The sequence below is a fragment of the Oncorhynchus keta genome, unplaced genomic scaffold (genome assembly GCF_023373465.1).
Source record: "Oncorhynchus keta strain PuntledgeMale-10-30-2019 unplaced genomic scaffold, Oket_V2 Un_contig_9580_pilon_pilon, whole genome shotgun sequence".
NCBI classification, from domain to species: domain Eukaryota; kingdom Metazoa; phylum Chordata; class Actinopteri; order Salmoniformes; family Salmonidae; genus Oncorhynchus; species Oncorhynchus keta.
The window spans coordinates 685,001-705,703 of record NW_026290602.1 but is presented as its reverse complement, the minus strand read 5'-3'; the positions used below and the strand labels follow the sequence as shown (position 1 = coordinate 705,703).

The 20,703-nt window shown below is 45.6% G+C and overlaps 1 protein-coding gene across 1 annotated transcript; it reads left to right on the top strand.

Annotated features, from left to right (window-relative positions):
• Positions 1-2,762: 2,762 nt before the first annotated feature.
• Positions 2,763-7,338, top strand: mex3b (mex-3 RNA binding family member B). The gene is made up of 2 exons (XM_035767424.2): positions 2,763-3,571; positions 4,472-7,338. Exons 1-2 carry the CDS (start codon positions 3,340-3,342, stop codon positions 5,890-5,892), a joined length of 1,653 nt encoding a protein of 550 aa, XP_035623317.1. The 5' UTR covers positions 2,763-3,339; the 3' UTR covers positions 5,893-7,338.
• The last annotated feature ends 13,365 nt before the right edge of the window (positions 7,339-20,703 follow it).

Sequence of the window (20,703 nt, the reverse complement as noted above, 5' to 3'; positions counted from 1 at the left end):
AGGTGAATGGGTCGACTACTGCTTTGTTTACCGAACAAACTGACATCCATGGGTAGTTTGATCCTGGGGACATACACCACATGGTGTTGTGGTAAAACAGGTTTTCTTAGTGGTAAAATATGCAGTGTGAAGTATATAAGAAACACCATGAACCACGTAGCCGCCATGTAGGCTGAACAGAACACTGAAGCTCTCATCACTTTTTATCATCATGTTAATGAAGAAGCACCTTTAATTGGAATCATGTTAATGAAGAAGCACCTTTAATTGGAATCATGTTAATGAAGAAGCACCTTTAATTGGAATCATGTTAATGAAGAAGAACCTTTAATTCGAATCATGTTAATGAAGAAGCACCTTTAATTGGAATCATGTTAATGAAGAAGCACCTTTAATTGGAATCATGTTAATGAAGAAGCACCTTTAATTGGAATCATGTTAATGAAGAAGCACCTTTAATTGGAATCATGTTAATGAAGAAGCACCTTTAATTGGAATCATGTTAATGAAGAAGCACCTTTAATTGGAATCATGTTTCCCTGTTGACTGAATGTCCAGTTTGCTCTTTATTCCCTCCTTGATGGGATTGTGTTGGCAGCATAATATCTGTTGTTTACCATTAAAATACTCAGATCAGCCCATAGACCTGTACTCATACAATGATCATATATTTCTATGCCTTTATTATTCCACACCATGAATGGAGCAGGTGACAGGACAATATAATGTGTTGAAACAAACCAAATCGTATATAACTCAATTATTATTAATATACAGTAGTATGGGACTTGTGATTTCTGATAGGTGGAAAAAGCTATTATTTTAATGTAATTTTATATTCCTGTAACAATACCTATTTCTGCCAGGTGGAAAAAGCTATTATTTTAATTTAGTTTTACATTCCATACAATAAATACACGGTCCTTTCCATATCTTCAAGTGGGTCAGATATCACGCACCGCGCGTCTATAATGAAATTCCAGATGTTTTAAAGCCAGCATTCAAGCCCACTAATACAAGACAATGTGACAATGCAACAAAAAAAAAGAGTGAGGGGGTTGGATTGGGGGGGTACAATAACAAGAGGTTCCCATCCCGCGTTCTCAGGTTCGGAGCGGTTGATTTTAGCATAGCAATTGTGAGCGCAGAGTGAGGTGACAAAGGCGAGTGTTTCTCGTCTCAATGGCTCTGAATTGGTTTGAAATGTCCTTTGTTTTGAAAGAAGCGGCTCCCCCGCTGTCCCCCCCTCCCCGCGGGGTCCTTGCCTGGCCAGAAAGGGCACGTTGGTCGCTGGATGCAGAAAGACCTCTCACCCGCCCCTCCCCCTTCCCAGCTCCCCACCATGCGGCTAACGTTTACATAATGCCACACAATAAACTGAAACATGCAAACTGACAATAGCTATTGTCATTAGGACTGTATTGTTGGATGATATAGGACCTGTAGAAAATATATATATGTGAAGCTGTTGTGTTCTGTCTCATTGCATTTTTTTACGGGGTGAATGATATTCTAGAATCGAAATAACACTGCGCCTTGAATTTGGGGACCTTAATCAGTAGTTTAGCTACTTTACATTTGAGTAATTTAGCAGACGCTCTTATCCAGAGCAATTCTGGTTAAATGAAGGGCACATTGACAGATCTTTCACCTAATCAGCACGAACCAGCGACCTTTCGGATGCCTGCCCAACACTCTTCACCGCGAGGCTACCTGCCACCTTTATGAATGTTTAGGCTATTACCATCTTAACTCAATTTCCATCATTCAAACAATAAACACTGTTAATAGACGTTTACTAGACCTGGTATAGCCTATAGCCTACAGTACGTATTATAGTAGGGTATCCTAGCACTAAGCTTTAATATCTGGGCCAGTAGATCTAATGATGTATTGGGTTTTCCCCTAGTTTAGGACGCGGTGTGGTAACTCTCTCTGTCGCTGCGCTCTTCACTGGTGTAAACATCCTCAGAAATGAGTGGTGTTTGAACGCAACAATTAATTACCTGCTAGCTGTTGGTTTCAAGTCCCAAGCAAATAGGCAGAGAGACACTGATGTCACGGAGGCAAATGCCTGTCACGATGAGCGTGCCAATTCAGTGCGAGGATGTTTCGAAAATCATTCTACAGCTACAGTTATTGTTAGTGATCATTAAATACATATGTCATGAGTCATGTTAGGCTTCAATGCCAAGAGCTGGCCGACATTTGCAGAGAAGGAGAGAGGGGAGAGAGAGAGGGGTCTTGCCAGAGAAAAACAAAACAAAAAGCTCATGTCTGGGCATGCCCTGCAACACACGTTTTTATAAATTGATTTAAAAAGCTTATCATTTGACATATGATAGTAATATAATGTCTGAGTTTTTGCCTCATAGCATTGACCACTTATAAGTAAACCATTTACATGTTTTATGTTTTATATACAATTACGCGCTATGGTTTTTTAAATGATTAAGTCTCATTTTGACGCATAGACCTATGTGTAAATTGGGTAGTTTGCATATGTATTTTAAAAATAACAAAGCGACGCATGCAATCAGCCGACAAAAGCTTTTTTGATTGAAAATGCGCTTTTTGACACACAAAGAAAAGCCACATGGGGATATAATAACCGCATGACCTCATTTATTTACATGCGCTTGTAATAAACATGCGGGCGCTCAGGAAGAGACCACTATTTATTACACAGTAAGCATAAACACCAAAGCTCCTCATGAGGAAGTCGGAATATAAACGCATTTCTTTTCTTATCAAAAAAATACTGCGTTTCTTTGTAGGGAGACAACAAAGGAGGGAGTACAGGCTATTTCTTTCAGGGACTTGGGAAGCGCTTCTGTGACCTCCCATCCACCGCGCCTGTCCAATCGGTTCCGGCTATGCAAATTCACCAAGCAGCGCCGCACCGACCCTGCCCTGGTGGGTGACGTCATTCGCACATATCCCCCAGTAGTGCTGTCTGGCTCTGCAGCAAGTCAGACAGAAACAGAAAAGAGCTGAGTGTGTGAGTCCAGTTGGGAGGGGCTCTGTGAAGGAATATTACCACCGCCGGCGTTCCATCAAAGCCAACCTACAACTGTGGAATAGGCATTTCTGTGCCCTTCTCAAGGCACATTTCGGGAGTCGGGCTCATCAACAAGAAAATAGGTCCCTTTCTGGTAGGGCGGATTGCTTGCACTGATTTTGTAACTGAGAGGAGAAAGAAAAAAGCGCACTGATTTGCACCATTGGCTTGAAACCGGTCGGGTGCCCCATTTTCCCATCATCACTCCTTTTCCTACCCAGCTTCCGTGTTTTCCCTCTTTGTCTGCGCTCACTGCTCCAGACTGCAAAAACGCAAAGATGCCTAGCTCACTGTTCGCCGAGATGGAGAGGAATGGGAGCAACCAGGAGAACGCCCTGGACGACCAGAGAGCCCTGCAGTTAGCCCTGGACCAGCTCTCCTTGCTCGGCTTGGACAACGACGAGAACGGGCTATATGACAACGAGTCTAGCCGGAAAAAGAGTGTCAATATGACCGAATGTGTCCCCGTGCCTAGTTCGGAGCATGTAGCTGAAATCGTCGGCAGACAAGGTGAGGAGGTTACTGTATTTGCTTTTCGCTGTTTCTTTGTTAGGATACAATCTTGCAGCTATAGCCAGCAGCTGGCCAGAGTCCATGTTACACTGACTGACTGTAGGTTAGTATAGTCTGGGCGTTAGTTTGCTGTTACACATACGTGCAGAATATGGGTTTCCACCTCCCTTCCACTGCAATATGTCAGTTGTTATCCTCGGCAAAACAAAGGCAAGCGAAGGAATAGCTTGTCTGCTACGGTAGTGATCATATAGACAGGCAGCGCTCTGACGGGGAGTGTTATATTTCCACAAGGGATTCACTCCCTTTGTCATGTTATAACACTCTTGTCCCAGATAGGCTTCTGCCTCAGCCCACGACGCCAGGGATTTTTCAATCCTCGGCTGCTTTCCTCAACTGTTCCCCATTTTTAATTATACAATAGTTACACCTGGAGGCGGTTGGAACAGAACTTTATGCAATTATGCGCGGAAATTAAATCAACCAAGTAGAATTATCTATGTTCGTATAATCCCAAGATACATTTTAATTAAATAAAATGTATCTTGACAGTTAGTGGATATTTCCTTTGCATTTCTCTTATCATATGTTGCTGTGCTAAGGGGAAATCATGGATTCTGCACGCATCCCCCCACCCATTTACTTGTGCTATTTTTGACCTCATCTGGCATATGGACATGATAGAAGTAGAGCATGTGGTTTGAATTTATCCCAGATAAGAATAGGGTGAATTGTTTTTCTAGCCTTTGATATAGCTGAGAATAAAAACACAAACTCACACATCCCTGCTGTTTCAAGCAGCACATCGACCACATTTCCACCCCAGTCACATGATGCTTTTTGTCCCTCAACATTTTGACATGCACTTTACTGTCCCCTTTTCCTGTGTAACCACAGGGTGCAAAATCAAAGCCCTACGAGCCAAGACCAACACCTACATCAAGACGCCCGTGCGTGGCGAGGAGCCGGTGTTCGTGGTGACCGGGAGGAGGGAAGACGTCGCTATGGCAAGGAGAGAGATCATCTCTGCGGCTGAGCACTTCTCCATGATCCGGGCCTCCCGGAACAAGAACACAAGCATCAACGGGACAACGGGAGGAGGTACCCCGGCCCCTGGACCCCCCAACCTACCAGGCCAAACCACCATCCAAGTCCGGGTTCCTTACAGGGTTGTTGGGCTGGTCGTGGGTCCCAAGGGGGCCACCATCAAGCGCATCCAGCAGACAACCCACACCTACATCGTGACTCCCAGCCGGGACAAGGAGCCCGTGTTCGAGGTGACGGGCATGCCTGAGAACGTGGACCGTGCTCGGGAGGAGATCGAGGCCCACATCACCATGCGGACTGGTGGCCTCATTGAGCTCCAGGATGAGAACGACTTCCATGCCAATGGCACGGACGTCGGGTTTGACATTCATGGCCACCCCACCCTATGGTCCAAGCCCAGTAACCCGCAGAGCGCTGCCAACACGTCGGGACGCAAACCTTTCTCCAACTACCGCAACGACTCATCATCCTCCCTGGGCAGCGCGTCCACAGACTCGTACTTCGGCACCAACAGCGTCTCGCGCATGGCGGACTACAGCCCCCCCTCCCCATCGCTCAGCTACACCGCCAGCAACGGCAACAACAACAACAACAACCTGAACATCAACACCAACGGGAATGGCTTTGTCTATGGTGGCGACGTCATCTCGCCCGACTGCACTGACATGACCTTCAGCGACACCTCGCCTGGGTTCAACCCCACGCCGGCCCCGCCCGGCCTCCACTGGTCCCAGTACGAGCGGGGGATGACTCCCTCCTCCTCATCCTCCAGCTCCCCTACCTCCACCTCCTCTGCCATCTACCCATCAGCCAATGCTTCCACGAACGCCAACGGGATGGCGACGAGCCAGAGGAGGATGAACGGCGGCTGTACCCCCCAGCCCCGCCTGTCCCCACCCCTCCAAAACAACCACGCCGGAGGACCCACCGATCACCCCCTGGCCCGGAGAGTCCGCAGCGACCCAGGAGGAGGCCCCCGGTGCTTCCACGGGTACCCCAGCTCCAACGGCATGGCCTCTCTGCCCGGGCCCCACCTCCCCGGGGTGCCCTGCGACTCCTCAGCCTCCTCTTCTTCCTCTTCCTCCTCCACCAGCCGAAAGGGCAGCCGCGACTGCTCCTTGTGCTTTGAGAGCGAGGTAATTGCAGCTCTGGTGCCCTGTGGCCACAACCTGTTCTGTATGGAGTGTGCCAACCGCATCTGCCAGAGGAGTGAGCCCAAATGCCCCGTGTGCCACACAGGGGTCACTCAGGCCATACGTATATTTTCATAAGACGTTGTCTCTATGACTCTCTGACTATGATGTTATTACCAAGATGAACATTGATTACCAAGATGACCAAGTCTTTCTTGACTGACAATATTACCAAGATGACTGGGTCTTGACTACGATAGCAACAACCACAACTAAAACAAGACTCTTGTTCTGCTTGAAAGGATCCTATTGTATGGGGATATATGTTTGTGTATATACATATGTATGTATAGGAAAGCTGCAGTATCCAAAACAGGGATAGACAACCCTCATCAGGGCTCCGTCGGAATAGTTTATAACTTACTGTAGCTTGAGGGAGAAAGATATTTTCAACATCTACAAATGCATGTTTAAAATACTCCAGCATAGTAATCAGTAGTCGTAGTAATGAATTGTACACAACATTTATGAAGTTAGGAGAAAGGCAGAAAGGTCTTGGACTGAGGTACTTAAGAGTCGTTTGGTCAGACTGTTAGCAGAGAAAAGCCTTCCTGTTTCACTGATTGAATGTCGGAGGGAGACACGTTTGTCAGGACATCGGCTTCTTAAGTTCTTGTAAGGTGAAGATACTGCAGTTTAAGGTCAGCCAACCATGTGAGGGAGTACAACAACATATCCTGCTTATATATGTATAGAATGGGGAAATATTCCATGTCGATGAAAAAGTTGTAATATTAATTACGTTAATACAGATTGAAGTATGTTATTCTTTTTTGACTTGAAAGATTATATTTCGTATTGCAAAGATGTTTACAGATATTTTTATTTAAGTTCAGTGAACTTTTTTTGTAGCTGGGTTCAAATATGTTTTATTTTTTAGTATGACCTTATGGCAATGATCACTGTATTATTTGAATATCACACAGACTGTGGGAGGAAATACAAGAACCACAAGGATGTGTATTTACATTTGACAGTATTCTGTTGGGATGGAGTTTTTATAGGTTCAGCAAAAAATGTCTTTTAAATCGCTTCACCCAGCATATTTTCTATTCAGTAATATAAAGCATATTTTATTCTATATTATTACGAAATGTTGAAATGTATAAAACTTAGTAAGTCAAACAAAAAAGAACAAAAAAACATTTATGCTTTCTAAAAATTTGTATGAATTAGATTCCAGTGGGACTTACAGACTTCTGTTGCACCACTATAGTTTTAATATTTCTATTTTATTACATTTGTTTACCACTTGTTTATGTATATGTAGGTGCTGTTACTTGAGTGTAAATGTACTTTATTGAGCAAAGTTTAAGAACAAAGTATATTTTATTTTATGATAAAGGGCCTTTAACCTCGCGTCAAATACTAATGTTATATTTGCAGAGACAAGATTTGAAAATGTATCGAGAGTTTTATTTTTCTGACAGTTCTACATGATAAAGTAAAACTTAAGTAACGGTGCTACTTTGTTTAGAAAAATGATTTCTATATAAGTCCAATAAAAAAAAGGTACATTCATGAGTTGTCTGCTTCATGTCTTGTTTATATCATGGATGACTTGTCATTCAGATCCATGTTAATGTTCTACTGTTCTGATGGTTCAGTTTGATGGAGCATATGGGCTGGTTGTTTATATCATGGATGACTTGTCATTCAGATCCATGTTAATGTACTACTGTTCTGATGGTTCAGTTTGATGGAGCATATGGGCTGGTTGTTTATATCATGGATGACTTGTCATTCAGATCCATGTTAATGTTCTACTGTTCTGATGGTTCAGTTTGATGGGGCATATGGGCTGGTTGTTTATATCATGGATGACTTGTCATTCTGATCCATGTTAATGTCCTACTGTTCTGATGGTTCAGTTTGATGGGGCATATGGGCTGGTTGTTTATATCATGGATGACTTGTCATTCAGATCCATGTTAATGTCCTACTGTTCTGATGGTTCAGTTTGATGGGGCATATGGGCTGGTTGTTTATATCATGGATGACTTGTCATTCAGATCCATGTTAATGTTCTACTGTTCTGATGGTTCAGTTTGATGGGGCATATGGGCTGGTTGTTTATATCATGGATGACTTGTCATTCAGATCCATGTTAATGTCCTACTGTTCTGATGGTTCAGTTTGATGGGGCATATGGTCTGGTTGTTTATATCATGGATGACTTGTCATTCAGATCCATGTTAATGTCCTACTGTTCTGATGGTTCAGTTTGATGGGGCATATGGGCTGGTTGTTTATATCATGGATGACTTGTCGTTCAGATCCATGTTAATGTCCTACTGTTCTGATGGTTCAGTTTGATGGGGCATATGGGCTGGTTGTTTATATCATGGATGACTTGTCATTCAGATCCATGTTAATGTCCTACTGTTCTGATGGTTCAGTTTGATGGGGCATATGGGCTGGTTGTTTATATCATGGATGACTTGTCATTCAGATCCATGTTAATGTCCTACTGTTCTGATGGTTCAGTTTGATGGAGCATATGGGCTGGTTGTTTATATCATGGATGACTTGTCATTCAGATCCATGTTAATGTCCTACTGTTCTGATGGTTCAGTTTGATGGGGCATATGGGCTGGTTGTTTATATCATGGATGACTTGTCATTCAGATCCATGTTAATGTCCTACTGTTCTGATGGTTCAGTTTGATGGGGCATATGGGCTGGTTGTTTATATCATGGATGACTTGTCATTCAGATCCATGTTAATGTCCTACTGTTCTGATGGTTCAGTTTGATGGAGCATATGGGCTGGTTGTTTATATCATGGATGACTTGTCATTCAGATCCATGTTAATGTCCTACTGTTCTGATGGTTCAGTTTGATGGGGCATATGGGCTGGTTGTTTATATCATGGATGACTTGTCATTCAGATCCATGTTAATGTCCTACTGTTCTGATGGTTCAGTTTGATGGGGCATATGGGCTGGTTGTTTATATCATGGATGACTTGTCATTCAGATCCATGTTAATGTCCTACTGTTCTGATGGTTCAGTTTGATGGGGCATATGGGCTGGTTGTTTATATCATGGATGACTTGTCATTCAGATCCATGTTAATGTCCTACTGTTCTGATGGTTCAGTTTGTTGGAGCATATGGGCTGGTTGTTTATATCAAGGATGACTTGTCATTCTGATCCATGTTAATGTCCTACTGTTCTGATGGTTCAGTTTGATGGAGCATATGGGCTGGTTGTTTATATCATGGATGACTTGTCATTCAGATCCATGTTAATGTCCTACTGTTCTGATGGTTCAGTTTGATGGGGCATATGGTCTGGTTGTTTATATCATGGATGACTTGTCATTCAGATCCATGTTAATGTCCTACTGTTCTGATGGTTCAGTTTGATGGAGCATATGGGGCTGGTTGTTTATATCATGGATGACTTGTCATTCAGATCCATGTTAATGTCCTACTGTTCTGATGGTTCAGTTTGATGGGGCATATGGGCTGGTTGTTTATATCATGGATGATGATTCTCCATGTTAATGTCCTACATTCTGATGGTTCATCCATGTTAATGTTCTACTGTTCTGATGGTTCAGTTTGTTGGGCATATGGGCTGGTTGTTTATATCATGGATGACTTGTCATTCAGATCCATGTTAATGTTCTACTGTTCTGATGGTTCAGTTTGATGGAGCATATGGGCTGGTTGTTTATATCATGGATGACTTGTCATTCAGATCCATGTTAATGTACTACTGTTCTGATGGTTCAGTTTGATGGGGCATATGGGCTGGTTGTTTATATCATGGATGACTTGTCATTCAGATCCATGTTAATGTCCTACTGTTCTGATGGTTCAGTTTGATGGGGCATATGGGCTGGTTGTTTATATCATGGATGACTTGTCATTCAGATCCATGTTAATGTTCTACTGTTCTGATGGTTCAGTTTGATGGAGCATATGGGCTGGTTGTTTATATCATGGATGACTTGTCATTCAGATCCATGTTAATGTTCTACTGTTCTGATGGTTCAGTTTGATGGGGCATATGGGCTGGTTGTTTATATCATGGATGACTTGTCATTCAGATCCATGTTAATGTCCTACTGTTCTGATGGTTCAGTTTGATGGAGCATATGGGCTGGTTGTTTATATCATGGATGACTTGTCATTCAGATCCATGTTAATGTACTACTGTTCTGATGGTTCAGTTTGATGGGGCATATGGGCTGGTTGTTTATATCATGGATGACTTGTCATTCAGATCCATGTTAATGTCCTACTGTTCTGATGGTTCAGTTTGATGGGCATATGGGCTGGTTGTTTATATCATGGATGACTTGTCATTCAGATCCATGTTAATGTCCTACTGTTCTGATGGTTCAGTTTGATGGGGCATATGGGCTGGTTGTTTATATGTTCTATGACTTTCTGATCATTCAGATCATGGATGACTTGTCATGTCCATAATGTACTACTGTTCTGATGGTTCAGTTTGATGGGGCATATGGTCCCCAATGTTTAGTTCATGGATGACTTGTCATTCAGATCCATGTTAATGTACTACTGTTCTGATGGTTCAGTTTGATGGGGCATATGGGCTGGTTGTTTATATCATGGATGACTTGTCATTCAGATCCATGTTAATGTTCTACTGTTCTGATGGTTCAGTTTGATGGGGCATATGGGCTGGTTGTTTATATCATGGATGACTTGTCATTCAGATCCATGTTAATGTCTGTTCTGATGGTTCAGTTTGACATATGGGCTGGTTGTTTATATCATGGATGACTTGTCATTCAGATCCATGTTAATGTCCTACTGTTCTGATGGTTCAGTTTGATGGGGCATATGGGCTGGTTGTTTATATCATGGATGACTTGTCATTCAGATCCATGTTAATGTACTACTGTTCTGATGGTTCAGTTTGATGGGGCATATGGGCTGGTTGTTTATATCATGGATGACTTGTCATTCAGATCCATGTTAATGTTCTACTGTTCTGATGGTTCAGTTTGATGGAGCATATGGGCTGGTTGTTTATATCATGGATGACTTGTCATTCAGATCCATGTTAATGTACTACTGTTCTGATGGTTCAGTTTGATGGGGCATATGGGCTGGTTGTTTATATCATGGATGACTTGTCATTCAGATCCATGTTAATGTCCTACTGTTCTGATGGTTCAGTTTGTTGGAGCATATGGGCTGGTTGTTTATATCAAGGATGACTTGTCATTCTGATCCATGTTAATGTCCTACTGTTCTGATGGTTCAGTTTGATGGAGCATATGGGCTGGTTGTTTATATCATGGATGACTTGTCATTCAGATCCATGTTAATGTTCTACTGTTCTGATGGTTCAGTTTGATGGGGCATATGGTCTGGTTGTTTATATCATGGATGACTTGTCATTCAGATCCATGTTAATGTCCTACTGTTCTGATGGTTCAGTTTGATGGAGCATATGGGGCTGGTTGTTTATATCATGGATGACTTGTCATTCAGATCCATGTTAATGTCCTACTGTTCTGATGGTTCAGTTTGTTGGAGCATATGGGGCTGGCAACACCAGCCGCGTTCAGAAAGGTGAAATGTCTAGAGCATTGCAGACAGAAAAGTTACAAATAGAGCTGATTTGATTAACTTTATTATCTCACTGTGGGTTAAAATTCATTTGATCATTTGCTTCAAAGGAGGCAGGACATAACACAGTACAAACATAATGAAATAGTGACCCATAATAACAGTGAACCTGATTGCAAACGCTCTACCTTACAGATATCTATCTGAATGTTCTATAACACTACATTACATCCTCCTGAACAGGCCCCAGTGTTCAGTCAATGTCTGCTCTACCTTACAGATATCTATCTGAATGTTCTATAACACTACATTACATCCTCCTGAACAGGCCCCAGTGTTCAGTCAATGTCTGCTCTACCTTACAGATATCTATCTGAATGTTCTATAAGACTACAGTACATCCTCCTGAACAGGCCCCAGTGTTCAGTCAATGTCTGCTCTACCTTACAGATATCTATCTGAATGTTCTATAACACTACAGTACATCCTCCTGAACAGGCCCCAGTGTTCAGTCAATGTCTGCTCTACCTTACAGATATCTATCTGAATGTTCTATAACACTACAGTACATCCTCCTGAACAGGCCCCAGTGTTCAGTCAATGTCTGCTCTACCTTACAGATATCTATCTGAATGTTCTATAACACTACAGTACATCCTCCTGAACAGGCCCCAGTGTTCAGTCAATGTCTGCTCTACCTTACAGATATCTATCTGAATGTTCTATAACACTACAGTACATCCTCCTGAACAGGCCCCAGTGTTCAGTCAATGTCTGCATGGGTCTCACACTGAACACAGATACCTTAGGTCACTTTGCGTAAAGGCATTTGCTATGCTAATGCCATATTGTTTAGCTGAAACAGACCGTGAAAGATACACTGAGAAAGGGAAGGGTCCTCCACACTGTTTCAGTTGAATGGTTTTCTGCACATTTGACCCCTCTCTCTTCCCTAATGAAGTCAGCCAGAGTGTTGGAGGGACCAACATTATTAGCTTTGGCCTAATTATTTCTCTTGAAGGCAGAGTGAAAGAGAGAGAGAAGAGGCATAAAGAGAGCAGGCAGAGAGAGCAAAAGAGGGAGAGAGGATGAAGACAGGAGAGAGAGGGCTGAGTGCGCTGCTCTGTCGCTAATTAGATATCTTACTGTACTGTATGTGACCTATTCTGGTACAAATTAAGTTGCTAATAGATCACCATCTATGGCCCCTTCTAGGTCTCCTTTGTCAAACACGTCAGTCTTGAAGCTAATTTTAGTTTGTGAAGTATTTTCTTTGATTATAGAAAACATGTTTGTACCCATCATTGAGTATAAGGGTGTATAACATAGGAGTATGTTTTGTATAGGTAAACCTGTATAACATCAGAGTATGTTCGTATAGGTAGACCAGTATAACATAAGAGTATGTTCATATAGGTAGACCAGTATAACATAAGAGTATGTTCATATAGGTAGACCAGTATAACATAAGAGTATGTTCGTATAGGTAAACCAGTATAACATAAGAGTATGTTTTGTACAGGCAGACCTGTGCTGTTGTTGACAATTCAATCAACAAGGCAAAGTGACTGGTGTGAGACTGCATGACATGAAAAAACTAGTATGAGACTGTTGAAAGGGCAAGAGAAGAAGTGAGACAGTGACACAGTACTTCAGTAGCAGTTTGCCCTCCCTCTTCATCCTCTTCCTGGTCCCGTGACATGTGTTCAGCTCCGGAGTGAAGTTTCCCCCTAGACGCATATCATGGATCGCTTCTCTTCCTCCAATCCTAATCTTTACCAGTAATGGGAGAAATGCATAACTGACCCAAAATTAGCATTCAGGGGCAACTTCAACGAACTTCACCCTACAACCATGTGCTCATGTTGGAAAGACTGACGTTGGAACACATGCTCGGCTGCTAGATACTACCACATTTAAATGGAGCTAGGGAGAGAAACAGGGCTCTAATGATAAGTTTCAAATGGAAACATCCAAGCCCGGCCCGGCAGAAATTGGCCACGTAAACCATTCTATTAGGTAACAATTCCAAGCTATGTCGAGAGAAGAGCTGACAAGTGTTTTATTCTCGAATGCAGAACACATGGGCAGGCACAGAGCAGTGCACAGACACAGTCGCTCTGGACGTTGACACGGTGGGGTTCTAACTGAACAAAAATGTGTGTCCCAAATGGCACACTATTCCCTTTATAGTACACTTCTTTTGACCCGGGAACATAAGGCTCTGGTCAAAACTAGTACAGATATAGTCAATAGGGTGCCCGAAAAGACAGACAGACAGACAGACAGGAGAGATTTGGATAAAGATATGAACGCTAATAAGGACAGTGGACATTCATGTTTTGCTTTCTTGCTTCACAAATGTATGTTTTAGATTGAGAAAGTATTTTCTTGATCTGAAACAATTTAGTAAAATTGTGAGCATGCCGTCACTTACTGCTGTAGCTTCTGTGGTGACTCGGCAGGGGAAGCAGGTCATTCATTACACTATCTATTTTTAAAATGTAGCTTAGAGGCCCTCTGACTGACATGTCTGTGTTCCTGCCTCTGTTAGCAGGAGAAAGGCAGCAGAACTTGTATAGCCCTGACCTAAATGTAACTGGGTATTTAATGGACCTCCCTCTAACACACACACACACATGTTTTTTTTAACTATCATTGCGGGGACCAAACAATTAATTCACATTCAAAATCTTATTTTCCATAACCCCTAACCTTAACCCTAAACCCTAACTCCTAAACATAACCCAAACCCTAATTCTAACCCTAAAACGAACCCCCCAAGTCTAAAATAGCTTTTTCCCTTGTGGGGACTGGCAAAATGTCCCCATTGCCCGAATTTTCCTTCTGGTCTTCACAAGGATAGTAAAACCAAAAACACACAGACAATCTACATTTCAAGAAGAAGACAAAAAGGAGGCCAGATCGATTACCTGTCACTATCGGGACTAACTTCCACTGACCTTATCTCAACACACACACACACTCTCTCTCTCTCTCTCTCTCTCTCTCTCTCCCTCTCTCTCTCCCTCTCTCTCTCTCTCTCTCTCTCTCTCTCTCTCTCTCTCTCCCTCTCTCTCTCTCTCTCTCTCTCTCTCTCTCTCTCTCTCTCTCTCTCTCTCTCTCTCTCTCTCTCTCTCTCTCTCTCTCTCTCTCTCTCTCTCTCTCTCTCTCTCTCTCTCTCTCTCTCTCTCTCTCTCTCTCTCTCTCCTCTCTCTCTCTCTCCCCTCTCTCTCTCCCTCTCTCTCTCTCTCTCTCTCTCTCTCTCTCTCTCTCTCTCTCTCTCTCTCTCTCTCTCTCTCTCTCTCTCTCTCTCTCTCTCTCTCTCTCTCTCTCTCTCTCTCTCTCTCTCTCTCTCTCTCTCTCTCTCTCTCTCTCTCTCTCTCTCTCTCTCTCTCTCTCCCTCTCTCTCTCTCTCTCTCTCTCTCTCTCTCTCTCTCTCTCTCTCTCTCTCTCTCTCTCTCTCTCTCTCTCTCTCTCTCTCTCTCCCTCTCTCTCTCTCCTCTCTCTCTCTCTCCCTCCCTCTCTCCTCTCCACTTCTCCTGGCTCTCCTCTCCCTCCTCTCTCTCTCTCCCCTCTCTCCCTCTCTCTCTCTCTCTCTCTCTCTCTCTCTCTCTCTCTCTCTCTCTCCTCCCTCCCTCCCTCCCTCCCTCCCTCCCTCCCTCCCTCCCTCTCTCCCTCCCTCCTTTCCTGGCCCCTCTCTCCCTCTCCACCCCTTCTATCCCTCCCCGTGACTGAACAAGTCATCAACAACAGGCTGTATGGGTTTTTCCCTGGTAGAGAAAAGGAGTGAAAGACAGAAAGGGGGAAAGAGGGAGAGGCATGGCTAATACTTCCAACCATAGGTAATACTGTGTTCTCATCTTATTACAATGTTTCCAACAACTATAGACTACAGACCAGGAGCTGAATTCACCCCCTGAATGGACAAAGCTGCTGTGAACAGTGCTCCAGGGTGAAGTTTCTAGGGTCAGCTTCCTCTCCCCCAATCCCAACCTTAACCATTATTGGGGATAATGCAAAACCGACCCAAGATCAGCTTCTTGAGACTAAGGCAACCTCAAACTACACCATAGTATACACTTTAAGGTGGACCAATGACACCATTCTGCCATGTCAACGAGTTCCCTGGCTGGAAGTCTTCTAGAGTTCACAGGTCCATTAAGATAACGTGTGATGGATGTTTCAGAGACAGCTGATAGTTAGTCAATCAGACAAAACACTGTCTGATTATAGTCTGACATGAATAATCGTACTGTGTCCCTTGACATACGCACGTACACAAAACACCTATCATACCAAAACATGTGTTATAATGGCATAATAATAGGTTGAAGACTGTGCCTTGGGGTTTCTTCACTTGTATGAATCAAAGCAGTGAAATCACTATGTAGAGCATTGCCACTGAACAAGCCACAACTTATGTTTCCCTGTAAACCGCTGAGCCACATAGTGGGAGAACAGTTTAGTCATGAAAGAATGAACAGAGACCATCCGTGGGCATACATCATGTGCATCAAGTGCAAAACATTTTTTGAGGGGAGTGATACACATATGAAATGTTGAAAATTCTGTCCTCTTTCAGTAAGTGTCGGGATGGATGTATAAGAAAGATCAATGAATAGTTTGAACATTTGTAAAAAATAAATAAATGAATAAACACTAATATATCTTGATTAGAAAAGTTTTCAACCCCCTGAGTACATGTTATAATCACCCTTGGCAGCTATTATAGCTGTGAACCTTTCTGGGTAAGTTTCTAAGACCTGAACACCTGAATTGTACAATATTTGCACATTATTTAAAAAAAAAATATTCCAGCTCTGTCCGGTAGGTTGTTGATCATTGCTAGACAGCCATTTTCATGTCTTGCCATATATTTATAACTAGGCCACTCAGGATCATTCAATGTCGTCTTGGTAAGCAACTCCACTGTATATTTAGCCTTGTGTATTGTCCTGCTGAAAGGTAAACGTGTCTCCTAGTGTCTGTTGGAATGCAAATTAACCAGGATTTCCTCCAGGATTTTGCTTAGTGCTTAGCTCTATTCTGTTTCCTTTCACCCTAAATCTTGGCGATGACAAGCATACCCATAACATGATGCAGCCACTACCATGCTGTAAAATATGAAGAGTGGTACTCAGTGGATTTGCCCCAAACATAACGCTTTGTATTCAGGACATAAAGTCAAGTTCTTTGCCACATTATTTGTAGTTTTACTTTAGTGCCTTATTGCAAACAGGATGCTTGTTTTACAGTATTACTTTAGTGCCTTGTTGCAAACAGGATGCTTGTTTTGGAATATTTATATTCTGTACAGAAGGGTTCCCAAACTGGGAGCCTGAATTTGGCCCAAGGGTAGTTTGGCATCCCATGTTTTCTGCAATTGTTTTTTATGTACTATTGTATTTTTCTTGTTGGATATAAAAGACTGTAAAAACACAAGGAAATCAGCTCCAAGTATTTACAAGCATAATACAGTGACAAGTGATCATATACAAATCTAAGCAAGGTTGAAATTATCATGTTTTAGTAATAAATTATATATCTTTGGGCTTCTTGCGGTCAATTTGGCCCGCGCCTGAAACTAGTTGATGATCCCTGTTGTACAGGCTTCCTTCTGTCTCGCCTGCGTCCGCTCCCCCTTCCTGGTGCTGCAGGGCGCCAGGCTTCCTTCTGTCTCGCCTGCGTCCGCTCCCCCTCCCTGGTGCTGCAGGGCGCCAGGCTTCCTTCTGTCTCGCCTGCTTCCGCTCCCCCTCCCTGGTGCTGCAGGGCGCCAGGCTTCCTTCTGTCTCGCCTGCTTCCGCTCCCCCTTCCCGGATGCTGCAGGGCGCCAGGCTTCCTTCTGTCTCGCCTGCACCCGCTCCCCTCCCTGGTGCTGCAGGGCGCCAGGCTTCCTTCTGTCTCACGCCCGCTCCCCTCCCTGGTGCTGCAGGGCTGCTCCCTGCTCCCCTCCCCCTCCCTGGTGCTGCAGGGCGCCAGGCTTCCTTCTGTCTCGCCTGCTCTGCTCCCCCTCCCTGGTGCTGCAGGGCGCCAGGCTTCCTTCTGTCTCGCCTGCTCCCGCTCCCCCCCCTGGTGCTGCAGGGCGCCAGGCTTCCTTCTGTCACGCCTGCTCCCTCCCCCTCCCTGGTGCTGCAGGGCGCCAGGCTTCCTTCTGTCACGCCTGCTCCCTCTCCCCCTCCCTGGTGCTGCAGGGCGCCAGGCTTCCTTCTGTCTCGCCTGCTCCCTCTCCCCCTCCCTGGTGCTGCAGGGCGCCAGGCTTCCTTCTGTCTCGCCTGCTCCCGCTCCCCTCCCTGGTGCTGCAGGGCGCCAGGCTTCCTTCTGTCACGCCTGCTCCCGCTCCCCCTCCCTGGTGCTGCAGGGCGCCAGGCTTCCTTCTGTCACGCCTGCTCCCGCTCCCCCTCCCTGGTGCTGCAGGGCGCCAGGCTACCCTTCTGTCACGCCTGCTCCCGCTCCCCCTCCCTGGTGCTGCAGGGCGCCAGGCTTCCTTCTGTCACGCTGCTGCTCCCCCTCCCTGGTGCTGCAGGGCGCCAGGCTTCCCCCTCCCTGGTGCTGTCACGCCTGTTCCCGCTCCCCTCCCTGGTGCTGCAGGGCGCCAGGCTTCTGTCATTGCTGTCAGGGCGCCTGCTCCCGCTCCCCCTCCCTGGTGCTGCAGGGCGCCAGGCTTCCTTCTGTCAGGGCGCCAGGCTTCCTTCTGTCTCCCTGCCCCTCCCCCTCCCTGGTGCTGCAGGGCGCCAGGCTTCCTTCTGTCTCGCCTGCTCCCGCCTGCCCCTCCCTGGTGCTGCAGGGCGCCAGGCTTCCTTCTGTCACGCCTGCTCCCGCTCCCCCCTCCCTGGTGCTGCAGGGCGCAGGCTTCCTTCTGTCACGCCTGCTCCCTGCTCCCCCTCCCTGGTGCTGCAGGGCGCCAGGCTTCCTTCTGTCTCGCCTCCCCTCCCTGGTGCTGCACGCCAGCTCCCCTCCCTGGTGCTGCAGGGCGCCAGGCTTCCTTCTGTCACGCCTGCTCCCGGCTCCCCTCGCCCCTGGTGCTGCAGGGCGCCAGGCTTCCTTCTGTCACGCCTGCTCCCGCCCCCTCCCTGGTGCTGCAGGGCGCCAGGCTACCTTCTGTCACGCCTGCTCCCGCTCCCCCTCCCTGGTGCTGCAGGGCGCCAGGCTTCCTTCCTGTCACGCCTGCGCCAGGCTTATTCCCGCGCCAGGCTACCTCCCCGCCAGGCTACCTTCTGTCACGCCTGCTCCCGCTCCCCCTCCCTGGTGCTGCAGGGCGCCAGGCTTCCCTTCTTTACACACACCTGTCACCATCATTACGCGCAGCAGCGCTCATTGGACTCACCTGTACTCCTTCACGTTGTTGTTTACCTCCTGTATATCTGTCTGTTCCTCGGTAGTGTTCCCTGTCTGCATTCATTGTTGTTATGTGTTCCTGTCCAGACGCTGTTCCTGTTCTGTTTCATGTCCGTCAGTTGTTAAACTTTCACTCCTTGTACTTGCTTCTCATCTTCTGCGTTGATCCTTACAGAATGAAAAAGAAGGAGGTTACTGTCACGCCTGCTCCCGAGCATTATGCACTTCGGTCACCATCAGTACGCACACCTGCCTTTCCCGTCACACGCAACAGTGTATTATTGGACTCACCTGGACTCACTCATCACCTGTTATTACCTTCCCTATATTTGTCAGTTCTCCATCTCTGTTCCCCGCTGCTGCATTGATTGTAGAACGTCGTTGTGTTGCCCGTGTGCCGACGCTATGCCTGTCTTGTTTCATGTCTGTTCCATGTTAAATATTGATTCTCCATACCTGCTACTCGCCTCTGGCGTCGATCCTTACATAATTCAGCATCAACCAAACAAAGCATCGGGAGTGCTGGCTTTCCGGGTGGTGGTGACGTTGGATCCGGGGGCCTTCACTGATGGACTCGGGGTGCCTAAGCCAGCTCGTCGGCTGTCATGCCCTAGCTTGCTCGAGAGGTTTCTTGCCCCTGTTGACTCGGAAGGTGCTCATCCCACGTCAGGCCTCAGCCAGATCGTCAGGTTCCTATGCCTCAGCCGGCTCGCCAGGCTCTCTTGCCTCTGCCGGTTCGTCTGGATTTCACGCCCAGACGGCTTCTCCAGCTCCCGTGCCTCGGCCGATCTGTCAGGCTCACCCAGGTGGGACGCCGGGTGGTGCCCCTAGAGAGGAGGGGTACTGTCACGCCTGCTCCTGATCCCCCTACCTGTCGCTCAAAGGCGCCAGGCCCCCAGCATTACGCACTCCAGCCACCATCAGTACACACACCTGCCTTTCCCCGTCACGCGTATCAGCATATTATTGGACTCACCTGGACTCAATCACCTGTTATTACCTTCCCTATATTTGTCAGTTCCCCATCTCTGTTCCATGCTGTTGCATTGATTGTCGAATATGGTTGTGTTGCCTGTGTGCCGACGTTGTGCCGGTCTTGTTTCATGTCTGTTCCTTATTAAATGTTGACTCCCCGTGCTTGCTTCTCATCTCCGACGTCGGTCCTTACACCTTATTTACACTCTGTCAATTAGGTTAGCATTGTGTAGTTACTACAATGTGGTTGATTCATCCTCAGTTTTCTCCTATCACAGCCATTAAACTCTGTAACTCTTTTAAAGTAATCATTCCCTGAGGGGTTTCCTTCCTCCCCGGCAACTGAGTTAGGAAGGATGCCTGTATCTTTGTAGTGACTGGGAGTGTTGATACACTATTCAAAGTGTAATTAATAACTTCACCATGGAAAAAGGGATATTAAATGTCTGCTAAAAGACCTAGGTGTCTGGTTAGACTGTAAACTCCCCTTCCAGACTCACATTAAGCATCTCCAATCCAAAATTAAATCTAGAATCGGTTTCCTATATTGCAACAAAGCATCCTTCACTCATGCTGCCAAACATACCCTCATAAAACTGACCATCCTACCGATCCTCGACTTCGGTGATGTCATCTATAAAATAGCCTCCAACACTCTACTCAACAAACTGGATAAAGTCTATCACAGTGCCATCCGTTTTGTCAACACAGCCCCATACACTACCCACCATTGCGACCTGTACACCCTCGTTGGTTGGCCCTCGCTTCATACTCATCGCCAAACCCACTGGCTACAGGTTATCTACAAGTCTCTGCTAGGTAAAGCCCCACCTTATCTCAGCTCACTGGTCACCATAGCAGCATCCACCCGTAGGACACGCTGCAGCAGGTATATTTCACTGGTCATCCCCAAGGCCAACACTTCATTGGGCCACTTTTCCTTCCAGTTCTCTGCTGCCAATTACTGGAACGAATTGCAAAAATCACTGAAGCTGGAGTCTTAAATCTCCCTCACTA

Coding starts and splice junctions, on each gene's coding strand:
- mex3b (XM_035767424.2), top strand. CDS start 3,340: ATGCCTAGCTCACTGTTCGCCGAGATGGAGAGGAATGGGAGCAACCAG. Junction 3,572..4,471: donor TGAAATCGTCGGCAGACAAG/GTGAGGAGGTTA, acceptor GTGTAACCACAG/GGTGCAAAATCAAAGCCCTA.